The 18,780-nt window shown below is 38.6% G+C and overlaps 1 protein-coding gene across 2 annotated transcripts in view; it reads left to right on the top strand.

The window, feature by feature from the left end:
- RCL1 (RNA terminal phosphate cyclase like 1) overlaps nt 1-17,204 on the top strand; it is a 59,961-nt gene extending 42,757 nt beyond the window's left edge. For both annotated transcript variants that reach the window (XM_031962122.1, XM_031962130.1), the window contains exons 7-9: nt 2,024-2,180; nt 7,730-7,833; nt 16,797-17,204. In XM_031962122.1, coding sequence (XP_031817982.1) covers nt 2,024-2,180; nt 7,730-7,833; nt 16,797-16,947 — 412 coding nt within the window. In that variant the 3' untranslated portion in view covers nt 16,948-17,204. The remainder of the gene's footprint in view (nt 1-2,023; nt 2,181-7,729; nt 7,834-16,796) is intronic.
- The last annotated feature ends 1,576 nt before the right edge of the window (nt 17,205-18,780 follow it).

Here is an 18,780-nt window from a genome sequence, read left to right as displayed (position 1 = left end):
AACATTTCATATGAGCCCTTTTTTTTTTCCCAAAAGCAGGAAAAATGAAGCAAGAATTATACTTCAATTTGTACTCAGTTCATTACTTCTCTTTGGAGCTGGATAGCATCAAAATAATGTTTTTAATAAATAAAATAAAAAAATACAGGATTACAAAAGAATCATATTAACGTAGTTACCAAAATATTTTTTAAAAAACAAATTCACAGACGCCAGATTAAAAATACTTAACGATAGTTGTGGAAATATGTATAAAAAGATTGTGTGTGTTTAACATATGTTGGATTCTTTGTTATATAGGGGAGGAGGTGGGGGGAAGCGAGGATGAAAAAATTTGGAACACAAGGTTTTGCAAGGGAGTAGTTGAAAACTATCTTTGCATATATTTTGAAAATTAAAGAGTATTTTTAAAAATAAATCCTACTTGGTCACTAAAAAAAACTTAATTAGATGATCTCTAAAGTTCTTTCTGTTTTAGGGAATCTGAGTTTTCCCTCTTTTTCTCACAGTTTTACAAATGAGGTTCTTAAACAGTGATTGTGAATCTAGAAGTGGCAACATGGAATAATGGGAAGGGAGCTAGTCTTGGAGTCAGCAGACCTGTCTGTATGTATGTAAGCTTTGCCTTGGAGACATACTTGCTTTGTCATCTTGGACAAGATAGTCACCTTCTTGATGGCCCCAGACACAGATTATAAGATTATAAATTAAAGACAATTATATAAGATTATAAATTAAAGACAAGTTGCACTGGTGAAGGTGATTACAATATTGGAAGTCACCCTCCTCCACCAAATGCACCCCATTCCTAACAAGCCATAAAACCATTTCTTAAGTATTTTGGGGAGGATCTAGTTGGTAACTTTTGGTAGGATATGCCAGGATTCCATTGTCAATTAACAAAAACTTCAGAACCTCCTTTTCTCCAAATTGTTCTGGATTCTGTAGTGGCTTTTTTTATTTTATTATATGAAAACATAAATTGATGAAAAATCTTGCATATTTAACAGAGATAAGATTCATCTCCAGGGATGCTTTTAAATAGTCTTCATCAGAAATATTACAGAGCCTCATTAGGGGTCTGTTAGATAAGATTTTATTCGTGAAAAGTTGTGGGCAGATGGAATCATTTTAAATTCTCTGTTGGAATGTCTTAGTCCAGTGTAGCCAATGAGATGTGACCTGAGCAAACTGGGATTTGTTCTCTGGTAAGATTCATATCTCTGAGCACTGATTTTTGCCTTGCTCATATCTGCTGGGACCACAATTAGGGTTAAACCGATTGAATGGTTCAAACTAAATGGAATGGGGGGAGAGGGTTAGAAAGAACACTGTACCCCCATAAATCAGAAGGCCTACTTCACTATCTCAAATCAATTCAGTTGTGCCTGACTATATGACTCTTTTTGGCATTTCTTGGCTAGATATATTGGAGAATCTGCCATTTCCCCAGCCCATTTTACAAATACAGAAACTGAGGAAAACAGGATTACGTGGCTTAACCCAGGATCACATAGCTAGTAAGCGTCTGGGGCCATATTGGAACTCACAAACTTCCTGTCTCCAAGCCCAGCACTTTATCCGCTGTAGCACCTCACAGAAAATCCTAAGGGAATATTTTTCACCGAGGGAAATGAAGATAGAGAAATCTATTGGGGGCTTTTCTGGGAGGGGAAGCAGCCACTGTACCCTCTCACACCTCTCTGTGAAAAATTATCCTGCAGACCCTTGAAATTGATTAAGAGACTTGATGTAACTATAGATAGCTCTGGGATGGGGATTAAAGGGATATAGAACTTATACGGTCATGGCATTTAGAGCTTGGAGATCATCTGCTGCCACAACTTCCTTTTATAGAAAATGAAGCTGAAGCCCAGAGAGGGCGAGTAATTTGAGTAACACAGTTTGACCTTGGGGGTCCTCCACCCTTTTGCTGTAGAACAGCTGTGACAGTTTTATTAACTCTCATCAAAATTGTACCGTGTGTGTGTCTGTGTGTGTGTGTGTGTGTGTACGCTTGCAGGTCTCCGGGCTTTGGGCTCTCACTTGTTGCTGAGACCACCAATGGTACCTTCCTCAGTGCGGAATTGGCCTCGAACCCCCAGGGTCAGGGAACAGCAGTGCTCCCGGAAGACCTTGGCAGGAACTGTGCAAAGCTGTTGCTAGAAGAGATTTATAGAGTAAGTCACTGGCCCTTCAAGGGGAAAGGGGGTTGGCAGTGTGGCTACATCTCACTACGTTTATTCCCATCATGCTTTTCTCTCTCTTCCAAGCTGTTCAAGTCCAGAAGGTTAACTTGTCACCTTCCATTAACGAAGGTGACATGGACTTCTGGAAGGGGGGAGGAGGGAAGGTTAACAGTGATAATAATAGCACCTGATGTTTCTGTAGCATTTTTAGGGGTAATATAGAGTTTTTTACATTTTATCCTCACTATATTCTTTTGGATACCTATTACTAGTTTTATTCCCACCTTACAGGATACTAATACGTGATTCCTTTGTAGAGAACTGTGGTTAGAAGCTAGACCATTTGTCAAGGTGATTCATGCTTAGATACAAATTGAGCTAAATGACCTCTGAAATTCTTTTAAACACTGAAATTATATAATTCACTGGTCTTTATGATTCTTTCCTGAACTTCATTGAGAAACTCTATGCTATAGTAAATAGACAACAGGGACTGAAATCAGGAAAACCCCAGTTCAGAGACTGCCTTAGAGACTTAAATAGTTATATAATTCTGGGCAAATTATTTTGCCTCAGTTTCCATATCTGTACCTTACAATCAATTAGATGAGAGAATATATATTTAAAGTACTTTGCAAATTGAGCTAAATGACCTCTGAAGTTCTTTTAAACTCTGAAATTATAATTCACTGTTCTTTATGATTCTTTCCTGAATTTCATTGAAAAACTCTATAGTATAGTAAGTAGACAGCAGGAACTAAAATAAGGAAGACCCAACTTCAGACCCTGCCTTAGATACTTAAATAGTGTCTATACTGTGTATATACACATATATATGGTATATATATATATATATAGTTACAGTTATATACAGTTAGATAGAGAGATAGTTTATACAATTATATAATTCTGGGTAAATTACTTAGCCTCCACATCTGTACCTCACAGTCAATTAGATGAGACAATATATATGTAAATTGCAAATCTAGAGGGCTGTATAAATGTAAGCTATCTAGCCAACTTTATCCAGATTCTCAGTGTCACATATGAGTTGTAAAAAACTATAGATTCACCATGATGAGGCAAACAGCTGTCCATTCATCCATCCATCCATCCATCTTCATATATCTTGCCCTATGAACTTAGTTTTTTTTTTAAATGTCAAATAATTTTTATATTTCAAACATATTATTCATATTTATACAAAATCAATTAAATAATAAATATTAATTCTTATTTTTAATTTTTTAAAAGCTTTTTTATTTTCAAAACATATGCACATATAAATTTTCAACATTGACCCTTGTATAGCCTTGTGTTTCAGATTTTCCCCTCCTTCCCCCTACCCCCTCTCCTAGATTGCAAGCAATTCAATATATGTTATACATGTTAAAATATGCATTAAATCCAACATGTGTAAACATATTTATACAATTCTCTTGCTGTACAAGAAAAATCAGATCAAAAAGGAAAGAAAATAAGTAAGAAAACAAAATGCAAGTGAACAGCAACAAAAAGAATGAGAATGTTATGTTGGAATCCACACTCAGTTCCCAGTCCTCTCTCTGGGTGTAGATGGCTCTCTTCATCACGAGATCATTGGAACTAGCATCAGTCATCTCATTGTTGGAAAGAGTCACGGTGAACTTAGTTTTTTAGACTGCTCTTACATATAGCTAAGATCATAGACTTTGTTTCCTATAAAAGTCAGTTATAATTGTCCCATGGTGACAAAATGCGTTTTCTTATGCAAAGGAATTTTCTTACAAATATATGCCATTGCACGATAATTGTATAAATATGTATACATATATTGGATTTAACGTATATTTCTACCATGTTTAGCATATGTTGGATTGCTTGCCATCTAGGGGAGGGTGTGGGGGAAGGCAGGGTTTTGCAAAGGCTAATGTTGAAGAATTGTTCATGCATATGTTTTGAAAAATAAAAAGCTTTAATAAAAAAAAAGAAAGAAAGAAAGAAAAAAACAATAAAAAATAAAAACAAATATATGCCATTGGTTACAAAGGAGAATTGAATGTGAATAATTTTAACAACTCCCTCACTCTTACTGGAGCCAGACACAAACTGCATTACTTACTAATGGTAGGATCATAGCCAGAATGGCAGGACTGTACTGCTTTTGTTAAGTTGTTTAAAGGCAAAGGGATAGTGTCAGTGCTATGAAGCACACTCATATCTAAGAAAACAGAGGCTGGGCTCAGAAGTTGTTAACCAAGAGGGGGAGCTTTTTTTTGTAAATATCATGATTTCTCCTTCAATCCACTGGGCTATTCTGTCTTTAAGTGGCTTAAAATATATCCCACAGCCCAGAACTCTCCTTAGGGATGCACCAAAATAGGAATCACAGAGGCATATCAGGGATGCCACCCAGAATCCAGAAGAACTTAAATGGAAGAAAAGGAATGGAAAATAAAGGGTGAAAGAGTGGATTGAGCTGAAACTTTACAACAAAGCCATAATCATCAAAACAATTTAGTTTTGGTTAAGAAAAAAAAGAAGTTGATCAGTAATAATAATTTGGTACACAATATACAGAAGCAAATGAGAACAGTAGCCAAAGATCCCAGCAACTGGGACAAGAATTTATTATTTAATAGAAACTGTTGTAAAAATTGAAAGTAATCTGACAGAAACTTAGGTGTAGACTAGCAGCTCACACCATATACCAAGGCAAAATCCACATGACAGCTTAGACATAAAGGGTGATATCATAAACAAAGGGGCAAGAAAGAAATTATCAATCATATCCATGGAGAGGAGAAAAGTTCATAACCAAAGAAGAGATAAAGAAGATTACAGAAGATAGGATGGGTAATTTTAGTAACATAAAATCAAAAAGTTTTGTACAAACAAATACAACGTAGCTAGAATTAGAAGTGACACAGGAAAGTAAAGAAAAAGTCTTTGCCGCAGAATTCTCTAATAAAAATTTTAAAATCCTAAGAGATCAAAGAAGAGGAAAAAATCCCTTATATCAAAAATATTTATAGCAACTCTTTTTGTGGTGGCAAAGAAGAGGTACCCATTAATTAGGGAATGTGCATAAATTATGGTGTGTATATGTGATAAGATACTATTGTCCTGTAAGAAATTAAGGAGTGGTTTCAGAAAAACATGGAAAGATTTAGGAATTGTTGCAGAGTGGAATGATCAGAAGCAGGACAATAATTTACACATATTAATAATAATTTGTAAAGACAAAACAACATTTAAAAATTGGGGAATTTTAATCAGCATGATGACCAATTACACTTCCAGAAGTCTCAAGATGAAACATACTACCGACCTCCAGATAGAAAAATGGTGGAATCAGATTATAGATTGAGATAAATTGGGAGGGGGGAGAGGAATTGAATATGGCAAGTATGGGAATTTATTTTGCTTGATTATTCATTCTTGTAACGGGTTTTATTTTCCTTGCTTTCTCAATAGGGAGTGCAGAGGGAGAAGGGAAAAAATGTACATCTGAAAGTAAAAATAAATTTAGAAAATGAGAAAAATATGCAACAATAGGAAAAAAAAGTGAAGAGAGTAGATCTTGACAACCCCCTTGTTTTAAGTCCCACTTAAGTGGGACAGGAAAACCCTGGACAAAGTTCAGATAGATAGCTCATAGTTATATAATACTCTGAGATTTGCAGAGTTTTACATAGTTTTAATTTGACTGATTCTATGAGGTAGAATGTATTTTTATCTGAGAGGCACAATTAAATTAAGACAGAAGTTTAAAACTTGCCTGATTCATAATAGCTGTGTGACTGGCTGGGTGGGTATGTCAGTTTTTCAATTCCCTGGACCACTCTCTTAAGATTTTGAAGTCCTGATAATTTGCTAATTTACATCCACAGAACGAGTTTCTTTCCCTCTCCCATTTTTTCCCCTCAGATTTTATATAGCTGTTCCTTTTATATGACTCTGTTTGCAATAAAAAAAACTTTCAATAGAACCCTTGAATCCTTTCTTAAAGCAGGTAAGTATAGTCAACTAAACAAATTGAGACGTTGAAGATGTCCATAAATATATGTCTCATTCTACTCCTTTAGTCCTCCACCCTTCTGCCAAGAAGTAGGAGACATGCATGTTTCACCACCTTCTGAATGCTTCAGTTGTCTAGACACAGTGGATCCCTTCATGGATTAGTATTATGTGATCTTTTAGCATTATTAGTGTAGAAATCCTATGCATTTCTCTTTTGGTTCTGTTTATTTACCTCTGCATCAGTTCATACAATTTTTCCCAAGGTTCTCTAAATCCATACAAAGTCATCACTTCTTCCATAACGATTGTTTCCATTATATTTACTTATAATTTTTTCAGCCATTCACTCCCCAGTTGATGGATACCCAGTTTCCTTTCAATTATTTGTTACCCCCAAAAAAATTGCTGATAGGAAGTAATAAAAAAAAAATGGAAACAAAAATAGAAATGCTCAGTGACTAATAAATGACTAAACATACTGTGGTATGTGGATATAATGTAATATTACCATAGCATAAGAAATGAAAAATATGAAGAATTCAGAGATGCATGAAAGACTTCTATGAAATGATACAGAGTGAAGTAAGCAGAACTAAGAAAATAATATACACAATAATTATGACAGTGCAAATGGAAAGAACAACAACAAAAGACCCACACTATGCAGTTATAATGACCAAAGTGGAACTAGAGAAGTTGAGACAATACATCTTTCTTCTCTCCTTTAGTTATAGAATTTAGGGACTCTGGTAATGTATATCACATTAGGTTAGCTTTAGCCATTTTCTTTGCTCATCATTGTTATAAGGGATGTTACAAGGGAAAGAGAGGAGAAAGATATATTTGAAACAAATATGTACAAACAAAAGATATCAATAAAAAGAAGATAAAATTTATATTTTTACTACAAACATTTTTTGTACAAATGAGAATTTTTTGAGAAAAGTTTCACACGAGGAATTCCCTTTACTGATGAAATCACAGGTCCAGAACAAATCACAGAGGAAAGATGAAGAAGGAAGAACTTAAACAAATATCATAGTTTGGCTTGAATAAATCTAGAACATCAAATCCTGTTACCAAACAGGGCTAACTTTGTTCTGTTATGGGTTGAATAAAAGTAGGCACTTACTTGGCAGTCATTTAACCTTTAGTAATTAACTGCAGATTTCCTAGTACTGAATTGTGCTTTTGGCTTTTTCTGTACTCAGTAAAACGTTGTCTTGCTGTTTTAATTACTATGACAAGCCTCCTTTTTCACTTCATAAACTTAAATTGTCCATTTGCCTGTCCCTAGCTATTGCAAAGGTCTTGATAATGGGTGTACCCTTAAAACTAGATTATGTAAGTTTTCCCCTTACAAAATTGTATTACATTTTATTAGCATTTGACCAATGCAATCTGGTCTTTTATGGGCTCCCCTGTTCCTGGTAAATGTTTCCCTTTTTCCTTCCTTATCTCTCCCTTTGGGGATGGGGGGTGGGCTTCCATTTTCTGGTTTGTACAAAGATTAATAATTAAAATGTTTGTATTGACAGGGGGGTTGTGTAGACTCCACCAACCAGAGTTTAGTTCTGCTCCTCATGACCCTTGGACAGCAGGATGTTTCCAAAGTCCTGCTAGGACCGCTGTCTCCCTACACGTAAGTTGTTTTCTTAAGCCCTGCTAGCTGAGCTGATTTATTTTTCTAATTGTACCAAATGACAAAGTTACTGTACTGAGCATAGCTTGTCATCAAGTACAGAACTGCTTGTACCTCTGAGACTTACATGAACCAAACTCTTTCCTCGTTATTTATTTTTACCTATGGGAAGCTCACTTTCTTTCTTTCCCAGCTGTAATCTTCATTTGGGACCAATTAAAGCAGCCCCACATATTGGGTATGGATCCTTTAATCTCTGCCTTTTGGTTTTATTTATTCCTTTTGGGGTTAAACACCTGATGTCTCTTATAGCTTGTTTGTTGATTATTTGTTATGGATTTTTTTTCCTTTCCTCTTCCAGTGACCCAGTTGTAGCAACTAGAAGGGACACATGTCAAGTGCTTTATTTTTGCCAAAAATGAGAGGGCGTGATACAGTTGAAAATGATTCTAGAAGTAGAAAACTTTCCAGTTATATTTCTATTCCATACTAGGTATCAAAAAGACTACAGGGTTTGGAGTAGGATCTGGGCACAGACTCCAAGCCTTTGTATTGCCTGGCCAAACCATACCACCTCTCCAGTGCTCAGTTTCCATGTCTAGAAAATGAAATATTTACAAGAAATGGTCTTGGTCTTGCAATAGGAAAATAGAATAACTTGCTATGCAAGTAAATCATTAGATGGGTAACAGGTAATAACTGCTGTAAAGAAATTAAAATGTGTAGTGGAAAGAATACAAGAAGCAGAGGATCTGAATTCTGACTCTGTTGCCTGTGAAATTGGTACTATTGGGTCACATTATTTCCCTTCTCTGGGCTTTGGTTTCCACATCCATCCTGCAAAAGGGTAGACCAGATGAACTCTGGAGTCTCTTCCAGTTCTAACAATCTTTGACTTGGGTTACAAAGAGAACTAAGCGGCAAGTGCACCTGGATATCCTGGTTTGTATACAGTTGGGTCCTTAGCAAAGAGTCCAGTCCGAGAAGCTTTTTATTTTTTTTAATGATTGGGGCATGAGAGCTCCTGAAAGTCATTTGCCTGCCAGATTGACGAAAGCGTATCCTGTGCACCGATAGATTTCCCCCAGTCATGTCAACCTCCGTGGTTATGCCGCCAGCGGAGGCGGCAGGGATGAGACTGAACTGTCCTTTTTCGGTTATCATGGTACCGATGCTGTATATGTGAAAGGTACAGTACTGTGATAACTGAAGAATGGTGGTGCCATCACATGAGGGGAGGGGGGGGGAGAAAAAAAGAGGAAGGGAGGGGGAGAGAAAGGGAGGGGGGAGGGAAAGAAAGAGAGGGAGGGAAGGAAGGCGGGGGAGGGAGGAAGGGGGGAGATAAAAAGAAAAAGGGAGGAAGAAAAAGAGAGGAGGAGGGAGAGAAAGAAAGAGAAGTAAGGGGGAAGGAGGAGAGAGAGAAAGAGATGGATGGATGATTGGAAGAAAAGGGAGAGAAAGAAAGACTTAAAGAAAAGAAAGAACCAGAATGCTTCTGCTTCCTGAAGAAAATGGAACTTTGGACCCTGTGCCCTCAGGCACAATCTTCCATAGGAATGGATTCTTGAAGGGAGGGAGGGAGTACTTTTTATAGACTTAGTATAAGTTTTTGGAGGTGTTACTTGTTTGATGTGTCTCTAAGTAGCATCTGGGTATATCTAGAATCCTGGACTTGGAGTCAGATCTGAGTTCGAAATCCTTCCTCAGACAGGAAGGATTAACTAGCTTATCTTGGGCAAGTCAATTGATCTCTGTGTCTATTTCCTCATCTGTAAATCTGTATTATATGGGTAATAATAATAATGGTAGCATCCACTTTTCAGATTGCAAGTCCTGGCATTGACATTCCCATAATACATTGCAATAAATAAGAACAAATTATATGAATGAATGGGGCAAAATCAAAGGTTTAGAATGTGTGGTTAACTTTTTGGATTTTTAAGAGACTTGGGTTGGAGGCTTCTCTGTGCTAACCAGTCCCTTGCTAGGTAACCGTGGACAAATCTTTCATTACTTTAGAGTTCAGTTTTCTCAGAGTTCAAAGGGGTTTCTAAAATCTAATAATCTATGATTCACTTCTTTTTTTATTTATAATAGCTTTTTATTTTCCAAGTACATGGAAAGATAGTTTTCAACATTCATCCTTGCAAAAACCTTGTCCCTCCTCCCTCTCCTAGACAACAAGTAATCCAATGTAGGTTAAACATGTGCAGTTCTAAACGTTTCCACATTTATCATGCTGCACAAGAAAAATATGATTCACTTCTCATAATAGGAAATGTTAACCTCTTTATGACCACAGGAGGTCCCACTTAATTTTTTTGTATCTTTCTGTGGTTTACTAATTAATCACAGAATCTTAGGCTCATAAAGCTAGAAGGAACCTTAGAAGGACTCATTTTACAGATGAGGAAACTGAGGCATGAAGGATTAAATGAGTTCACCAGGGTCATGCAGGTTGTTAGTGGCGGGCCTGGGATTATGATCCCAATTATTGTTGTTATTCCTTTATTTCAGTCACATGTAACTCTTTATTGACCCAGATTTAATTTTTTCATGGCAAAGATTCTGGAGTGGTTTGCCATTTCCTTCCCCAGCTCATTTTACAGATAAGGAAACTGAGGCAAACAGGTAAAGTGACTTTCTCAGGGTCACACAGGTAGTAAGTGTCTGAGACCAAGTTTGAACAGAGGAAAATGAATCTTTCTGACTCCAGGCTGTGTATTCTATCCATTGCGCCATCTCACTGCTCCTTTGACCCTAAATCTCCCATTTGTTCTGTTGTATCACAATGCAAGAAAAGAATAGGAAGAGAATTAACTGTTCATTTTGGGACGCCATATTTTAGGAAAGACTTTGATAAGTTATAGTGTGCCCAGGGCTGACTATGTGACGCTTCTACTCCATAAACTCCAGATTACCTCCATGACCCTCTTTGGTTTTCAGAGTCTTTTATAATCTGGCCCCTTCCCAGCTTTCCAGGCTTTTCATGCCTTACTTCTTCCTAACACCCTCTGCAATATAACGATACTGACATGTTTGCTTTTTCTCCTTTAACTTTTCTATAAACTGCCTCTTTCTCAAAGTATGTTTTTTCCCCAACTCCTGGGAGAATTCAAGTAAGGCACACAAGTTTTGTTGTTGTTGTTAATTAAATATTTTTTTTACAGTTACCTAAAATCCTTTGTGTCTCCCACACCTCCCTTTCTCCCCAATCGCAACACTGTATTTTTATTGTCAAAGTCTTGGTTAAAATCTTACCTTCTGCCAAAAAAAATAACTTTCCCTCCTCCCTAAAGGCTAGTTAGTGCTTTCCCTCTGAGATTTTCTTCAATTTGTCTTGTATGTTTCTTGTTTGTGCATAATATTAATGGGTTGTCTTGCCCCTAGATTCCTTGAGGAATCTTTTGCCTCTCTTATATCCCTAGTAATTGACAGTGCCTGTCACATGATAAACACTTAATAAATGGTTGTTGAGTGAACAATGGAATAAATCCAGAGGTGGGTAACCAGTGGAAGGAAAATGGGAAGAGTCAGCTTGCAGTAACAGAAATGGGACCACAGTAACAGCCTCCAAGCAGTTGAACGGAGAATCATGGTGGAAAAGGGATTTGATTGATTTGATTTCTGCTTGGCCCCAGTGTGAAAAGCTAGGAGCTTTTGCGATTAAGAGAAAACTTTTTTTTTTTTTTTTTAAATTTAATAGCCTTTTATTTACAGGATATATACATGGGTAACTTTACAGCATTAACAATTGCCAAACCTCTTGTTCCAATTTTTCACCTCTTACCCCCCCCCCCACCCCCTCCCCTAGATGGCAGGATGACCAGTAGATGTTAAATATATTAAAATATAAATGATACACAATAAGTATACATGACCAAAACGTTATTTTGCTGTACAAAAAGAATCAGACTCTGAAATATTGTACAATTAGCTTGTGAAGGAAATCAAAAATGCAGGTGTGCATAAATATAGGGATTGGGAATTCAATGTAATGGTTTTTAGTCATCTCCCAGAGTTCTTTTTCTGGGTATAGCTAGTTCAGTTCATTACTGCTCCATTAGAAATGATTTGGTTGATCTCGTTGCTGAGGATGGCCTGATCCATCAGAACTGGTCATCATCTAGTATTGTTGTTGAAGTATATAATGATCTCCTGGTCCTGCTCATTTCACTCAGCATCAGTTCGTGTAAGTCTCTCCAGGCCTTTCTGAAATCATCCTGTTGGTCATTTCTTACAGAACAGTAATATTCCATAATTTTCATATACCACAATTTATTCAACCATTCTCCAACTGATAGACATCCATTCAGTTTCCAGTTTTTAGCCACTACAAAAAGGGCTGCCACAAACATTCGTGCACATACAGGTCCCTTTCCCTTCTTTATAATCTCTTTGGGATATAATCCCAGTAGTAACACTGCTGGATCAAAGGGTATGCACAGTTTGATAACTTATTAAGAGAAAACTTAGTAACAAAGATGGTCAGCAAGAAGTTATTAAGCATGGTGTGTATACCAAGTACTAGAGCTACAAAGAAAGGCAAAAAACATGGTCCTTACCCTCAAGGTCTCAGGGGTCCTCAAACTTTTTAAATAGGGGGCCAGTTCACTGTTCCTCAGACTGTTGGAGGGCCGGATTATAGTAAAAACAAAAACTTTGTTTTGTAGGCCTTTAAATAAAGAAACTTCATAGCCCTAGGTGAGGGGGATAAACGTCCTCAGCTGCTGCATCTGGCCTGCGGGCCGTAGTTTGAGGACCCCTGCTCAAGGAGTTTACCTTCTGATGGGTAAGGCAGTGTGCAAACAATGATGTTGCTGGAGGTATGTATAGAGGCAAGGTTCTAGCAGCAAAATCTATCCAAAAAGCAAATGACTTGCTTTTGGTGCCCTTTATTGGAAGCACTAAAGAAACTTGCATACCCATTTGTTGGGTGTATGTTTTGTTGAGACTCAGAAGATCATAGATTTAGAGGGAGAAGGAATCTTTGAGGAATTTTGAGCCAATCTCCTCCTTTTAAAGATAATTGAGATGGCGCTTTCTAGTTTCCAATAGTGTTTACATTATCTCATTTGATCTTCACAGCAGCTCTGTGAACGAAGTAATACCTGTAGTATTATTCTCCCTTTTACAGATGAGGAAACTGAGGCACAGAGTGGTGAAAGTGAATTATCTAAGGCTGCTCAGCTTGTAAGGAGTAGAGCCAGGATTCCAACTCAGATCTGCTGACTTCCTACAACCCTACAGTTGACTCAGGGCCACATACAAGCAAGACTGGCTGAGCCATTGTATGGGCAGTACTGAGGGGCTATATACAGTTTTGCTTTGGGTGAGAAATGCAATGAGCGTTTTACACATTCAGCTCTTGTTTTCTAGAAGATTTCATCACTTTGGTCCCTAGGGTTTGCTCATCTATTCAGCAAGTCAGCAAGCCCTTTGAATGCAGAATGTTGGAGTTTGGGGGTTGTTGTTTTTTTTTACCAAAGCTGACATTGTTGTGAAAGTAGATATCTGACCCTTGGAAGTTCTTTGGCCATGTGTGAGTGTGTCTACCTCCCAGCCTCAATTGCAGAGTTTTAAATGGTACCTCCTACTCTCATGGGAGAGGTCAGAGAAAGATGGAGAGAGCCAAGTGTCGCTGTGCCTGTTGACTAACCCTGTAGTCTGGAAGCATCCCATAATCTTTGACTTCCAAATATGTTGGATGTAACAAGTACCGTTCTGCCCCAGCGCTGGCCAATTCTTCTCCTAAATGAGGCATTTTTTCTAATTCTGAGGCCTTTTTTTCTTTCCTGTGAGACAAAGTGGTTGTATGGGATAGAGAGCCAGAAGACTTTGATACACATCCCAGACAAATCTGGGTTCAAGCCCTGTCTGTGATGTACTGATTGTGCGACTCTGGTCAGGTCACTTCACCTCTCGAATCACCTCACCTTGTCTGCCAGTTTCCTCATCTCTCTAAAATGGTTACACCTACCTCACAAGGCTGTTACCAAGATAAAATATAAACCTTACAAACTTTATAAATGCTAGCTGCTGCTATAAGAATAGGGATAGCAAGGGCAGCTAGGTAGACCGACCAGTGGATAGAGCATCAGCCCTGAGTTCAAATCTGGCCTTAGCCACTTAACACTTCCTAGCTTATGACCCTGGGCAAGTCACTTACCCCTAATTGCCTCAGCAAAAAAAAAAAGAATAGCAGTGATAATGATTATTGCTATTATTATTTGCATATACCTTTCAGGGACGCATTTGTTTCTTTATAATATAATATTCTATATATTATGTATATTATATACATATAATAATACAATATTAATATTATATTATAACATAATAAAAAGAAAGAAAGACAAACACTTAAAATTATTATGTGTTAACATCAAAAGTAGCCAGCTCTACTACTTTGGAAGATCTAACTCATTGAAAACTATGCATATACACTGGGAGAGTAGAGAAGAGAAGTGAGGGTCTCTATGATTTCCTTTTTTGCTTGCTATCTTTTGCATGGGTCTTGCATGTCTAGGGGCTTGGAGGGAGAAGGGGGAAGTTCTTAGAACTTAGTTTCAGTTGCAGGTCTGCTCTGAGGCCCTATCTTCCCCAAGGCTCAGCCCCATTGCGGGTACGTCTCTGGCAAGCAGATATTGAACTGCCAACAAATAATGCTTTAATTTTATGCTTCTGCCCCTGCCTCCCCCTTTTAATATGTGAGCAGAGTGAGTTCTCTTCGCCTTGTGGTTTTCTTTTACTCTGGGAGGCAGATAGGATAGGGCTGGGTGTGTGCGTGCATGTGTTTTTCCTCCTTTCGTCTAAAATGAACAGTCTTTTAACTCTTTCACATCCAGGCAGAAGGGAGACTCCGGGCTTTCGGGAGCAGTGAAAGGTGTTCTGTGAAACGTGCTTTAGTTAAGATTTCAGTACAGTCCCACCTCAGGCTAGCCGAGGGGTTTGGCAGAACATCACGTCCAGGCGGGACAGGCTTTCTTTCAGCTCGCATCTTGGTGGAGGTTTAATCCCTTTTCCAAAAGCGACAACCACCCAGCCGTACACACTGCAGCATGTGTCTCTCCCGTCCCTGTCCAAGAATCGACGAAGGTGGCTGCAGATGCTTGGTGCCTCCCTCCACACACACACACACACACACACACACACACACACACTCTTTGAAAGGAGAGCAAGGGGCTGTTTTTTCAAGGCCAGCTGACGATTTTGAGCAGAGCATTTACAGCAGCATGATCTGATTTAAATAGGTTGGTTGGGTGAGGATCAAGAGAGCAAGCTGTTTGTACTCCTGCTGTGCTCTTGGAAATCACTTCTTTAGCAATAGGGGAAGAGGAGAAAGAGAGAGAACATGTTGTTTCTCCTAAGACGGCAGATGAGTGGGTGAGATGAGTTTTATCTCTTTCGACAGAGCTAGAGGTTTTACCCACAAATGTGTTTGGGCATAGGCGGTAGGGGTGGGGATGATGATGGAACAGACATTTTTAATGACCTGAGTTTAAAAGGCCTTGAGCTAGGATCTAGAAGGAGGAGACATTTGGGATAGCTGAGGATAAGTGTTTCAATGTGTCTATGCCCTTGTTGATCAATCCACAATCAATAACCCTCCTCCTATAAACTCCCTTTTCTCATCAGACATTGCCATTATCTTGATACCCTCAGTTCTTCCTGCCCAGACTATTGAATGTAACTTGTTGGCAGATGTCTCTGCTTTAGATTTCTCCCTGCTCCATCAAAGAGATCTTTCCTAAGGTACAGGGCTGACCATGTAATCTCCTTCTCTCAGTAACCTCCAGTAGCTTTCTGTTCCTTTCAAGATCAAAAATAATCCTTTGTCTGGCTTTCAAAGCCCTTCGTAACTTGACCCATTTACCCTTTTCCAGACTTCTTACAGTTCCACTTAGTCTTTGATCCAGTGATACTGATCTCCTTGCTGTTCCTCCCACAAGATACTATCTCCCAATCTCCGACATTTTCAGTGGCAATCCCCCATACCTGGTATACACTCTCCCTCCTTTGTCCCTACCTTTTAATATTCTTGATTTCCTTCAAGTCCCAACAAAATCCCACCTTCTATAAGAAACTTTTCTTAGTTCCCTCTTAATATTATTACATTCCTTCCATTATCTCTAATCTGCCCTACTGCTTTGTACATTGTTGCTTGCATAGTGTCTCCTCCTTTAGAATGGAAGCTCCCTGAGAGCAGGAATTGGTTTGTTCTCTCTTTGTATCCTTAGAGCTTAGCATATAGTACTCTCTTAGTAATTTGCTTGTTCATTGATTGAGAGCTTACTAGTCATGAAGAGATGGAGAGGGAGAGAGAGACGGAGAGGGAGAGGGGGAGAGAGAGAGAGAGAATGGAAGAAAGGAAGGAAGGAAAAGAAAAGAAGAGAAGAGAAAAGAAGAGAAGAGAAAAGAAAAGAAGAGAAAGAAAAATAGATAGATCTTCCTAGTGCTCTGGATGCTTTCCTCTAGTTCTTGTAATGTTTGTTGTTACCAAGATGGCACCTGTACTTTCTGTGTTATCCACGCTTACTAGTGACTGTTCCATCTCCTTTACTGCTCCTAAATATGCTCAGTGGTACCTGTCACCCAGTCTCTTATGTCTACTTATACCTGCTCTCCTTCACTTTAACTCACCTGCCCTACATTAAGATTCTACCTGTGGCCCTTGATGTTCTAATGGAGCCAGTTTTTCAAGGGTGACAACTTATTCAGCTCCACATTTTTCATCCTTCCTTTTTGCTAACCTTTTGGCCATGGGGATTAAAAGGGAATGGGATTAAAACTTCTAACCAAAAAAAAGAAAAAAGAAAAAAGTTAAAAAACAAAACAATAAGACAATACCGGGGGAGAGGTGGCTTATATGAGTTCTTCTTGGATAATCCAAAATGGGGTGGGAGGGTTGAGAGAGAACTTTTTTAAAAATTAATTTTGTTCCCTTTTCTTTCCATTTTTAGAATAGAATTTTTGCGGCATTTGAAGAGTTTCTTCCAAATCATGTTCAAAATTGAAACTAAGCCATGTGGTGAAGAGCTTAAGGGAGGGGAGAAGGTACTGATGACATGTGTGGGAGTTGGCTTCTCAAACCTCAGCAAGACCATCAAGTAACCTAACTTCCACCTTCAAGTCAGACCAGACCAGACTGAAAAGTGAAGATTCTTGAAGACTACCAAACATCCATTTAGAACAGGGCAGCCACAAATATTAAGGACTTTTTTTCTTTTTTTATAGGACATTAAAAATAAAAGACATTTAAATAACATAATTACCCTCTTCCAGGTTGGTTTAAGAAGAGATTTCCCTCAGAGATATGGGGAGAGAGTGTGAAGCTAAGTGTGTTGGGTGGCTGTCCTGTTTGAACTGTATTTCACCACAGTTGTCTCAGCCTGGGGACTTCTGGCCTCCTGACTTCTCCTTTTAGAGCACTAAGCTATAGACTTTCATTCTGCTCTCCTGCCATTGCATAGGCCACCATCTTGGTCCCAGACACTTGTACTCCATCTTGTCCTGCCCAGGCAAGAGACTGGATGATGTTTCCCAAACTCCCCTAATTGGAGGGGACCTAGTCATGTGGTCCATTAGCTACATAGCAGAGTGAGAATCCTATCAGCCCACCCAACAAGAAGCCATTCAGGCCCTGTGCAACCAGCATGAGGGCCATCCACCCACATGATTGTGGAAGCAAGTCATTTATGAATTGAACCTTAGTTTTACCTTTAAAACGTAGGAGTTGGACTAGGCGATAATGGGATCCAATTTTTGAACTGTGATCTTTGGACCTTTGGGGTGCCTTCCTGCTCTGGGATTCTGTATCTCTAGTCAGCCAACTTCTCTACATTGGTATGGAGAGAGCCATGGAGGCTGAGTCCAGGGGCACCATGAATATGTAGATGGCCTTCCTTGCCTTGAATGTCCTTACATTCCTCTGGGTCTAGGTTTATAATTCTCTTAACCAAGAGCTGGGTTTTCCTGCTAGGCAGAAAATTTAGAAATCTCTTTCCCAGGATATCCATCATTATATCTATACTGAGTCATGGGGACTATTTCTATTTATAGGCTTCAAAAGGACAAGAAGAGCATATAAGTCATGATCCCTTTCCTTTAAAAAATGTTTCATTGATGCTTTCTGGTTTGTTTAGTGTTTTTTTGTTTTGTTTTGTTTTCCCTGAGGCAATTGGGACTAAGTGACTTGCCCAACATCACACAGCCAGGAAGTGTTAAGTGTCTGAGGCTAAATTTGAACTCACGTCCTCCTGACTTCAGGGCTCTGAATACCGTACCAATTAGCTGCCCCTTGTTTGTTTTTTTAGATGTCATTGTCACTGGCAACTGCTCTTTCTCCTTTTCACAAAATCCTCCCTTGGAACAAAGAAGTTAAGCAAAAGAAATCATTAACAATAATTCTGTATGGTGCATTCATTCCACATTAGTAGTCCATCATTTCATTGTAACATCATAATCTTAACACAGACTGCAAAGGGGGGGAACCAGTCACAGAGCACTATCTGACTCCAATAAATCATATTTGTGATGCTAACAAAGAAAAGGACAGTTCTTAAATGAATGATTTTAGGAAGTTTATCCTTTCCTTCCCCTTCTTCTCTTCCTGGTCGTGCTCTTTCCTTTCGAGGTAGAAGGGTTTCCCCTAAATCATGCACACACACCCCTTTACCCTATTTACTTACTGGATTTTCCAGCAGCCACCAGGGTAGTCTGGGGAAAGCCCTCAGTCCTGGATTCTGAATGCCTTGCATTCTTCTCCTGCTGTGGTAGTACCTCCCTTTTCCTCAGGGCACACAAAGAAAGCTCAGTTTCTGCAGTCACAACAGGAAGATAAAAATGGATATTGATGATAGAATGCTGCTTCTCAACTTTTCCCAGCATATTAGCATACCTGTGAATTTTATAGAAACAGAGATTTGTCTGTTACCACTTCTCCCC

This window comes from Sarcophilus harrisii, chromosome 1 (genome assembly GCF_902635505.1).
Source record: "Sarcophilus harrisii chromosome 1, mSarHar1.11, whole genome shotgun sequence".
Classification (NCBI taxonomy): Eukaryota; Metazoa; Chordata; class Mammalia; order Dasyuromorphia; family Dasyuridae; genus Sarcophilus; species Sarcophilus harrisii.
This window is presented reverse-complemented; position numbering and strand designations above follow the sequence as displayed.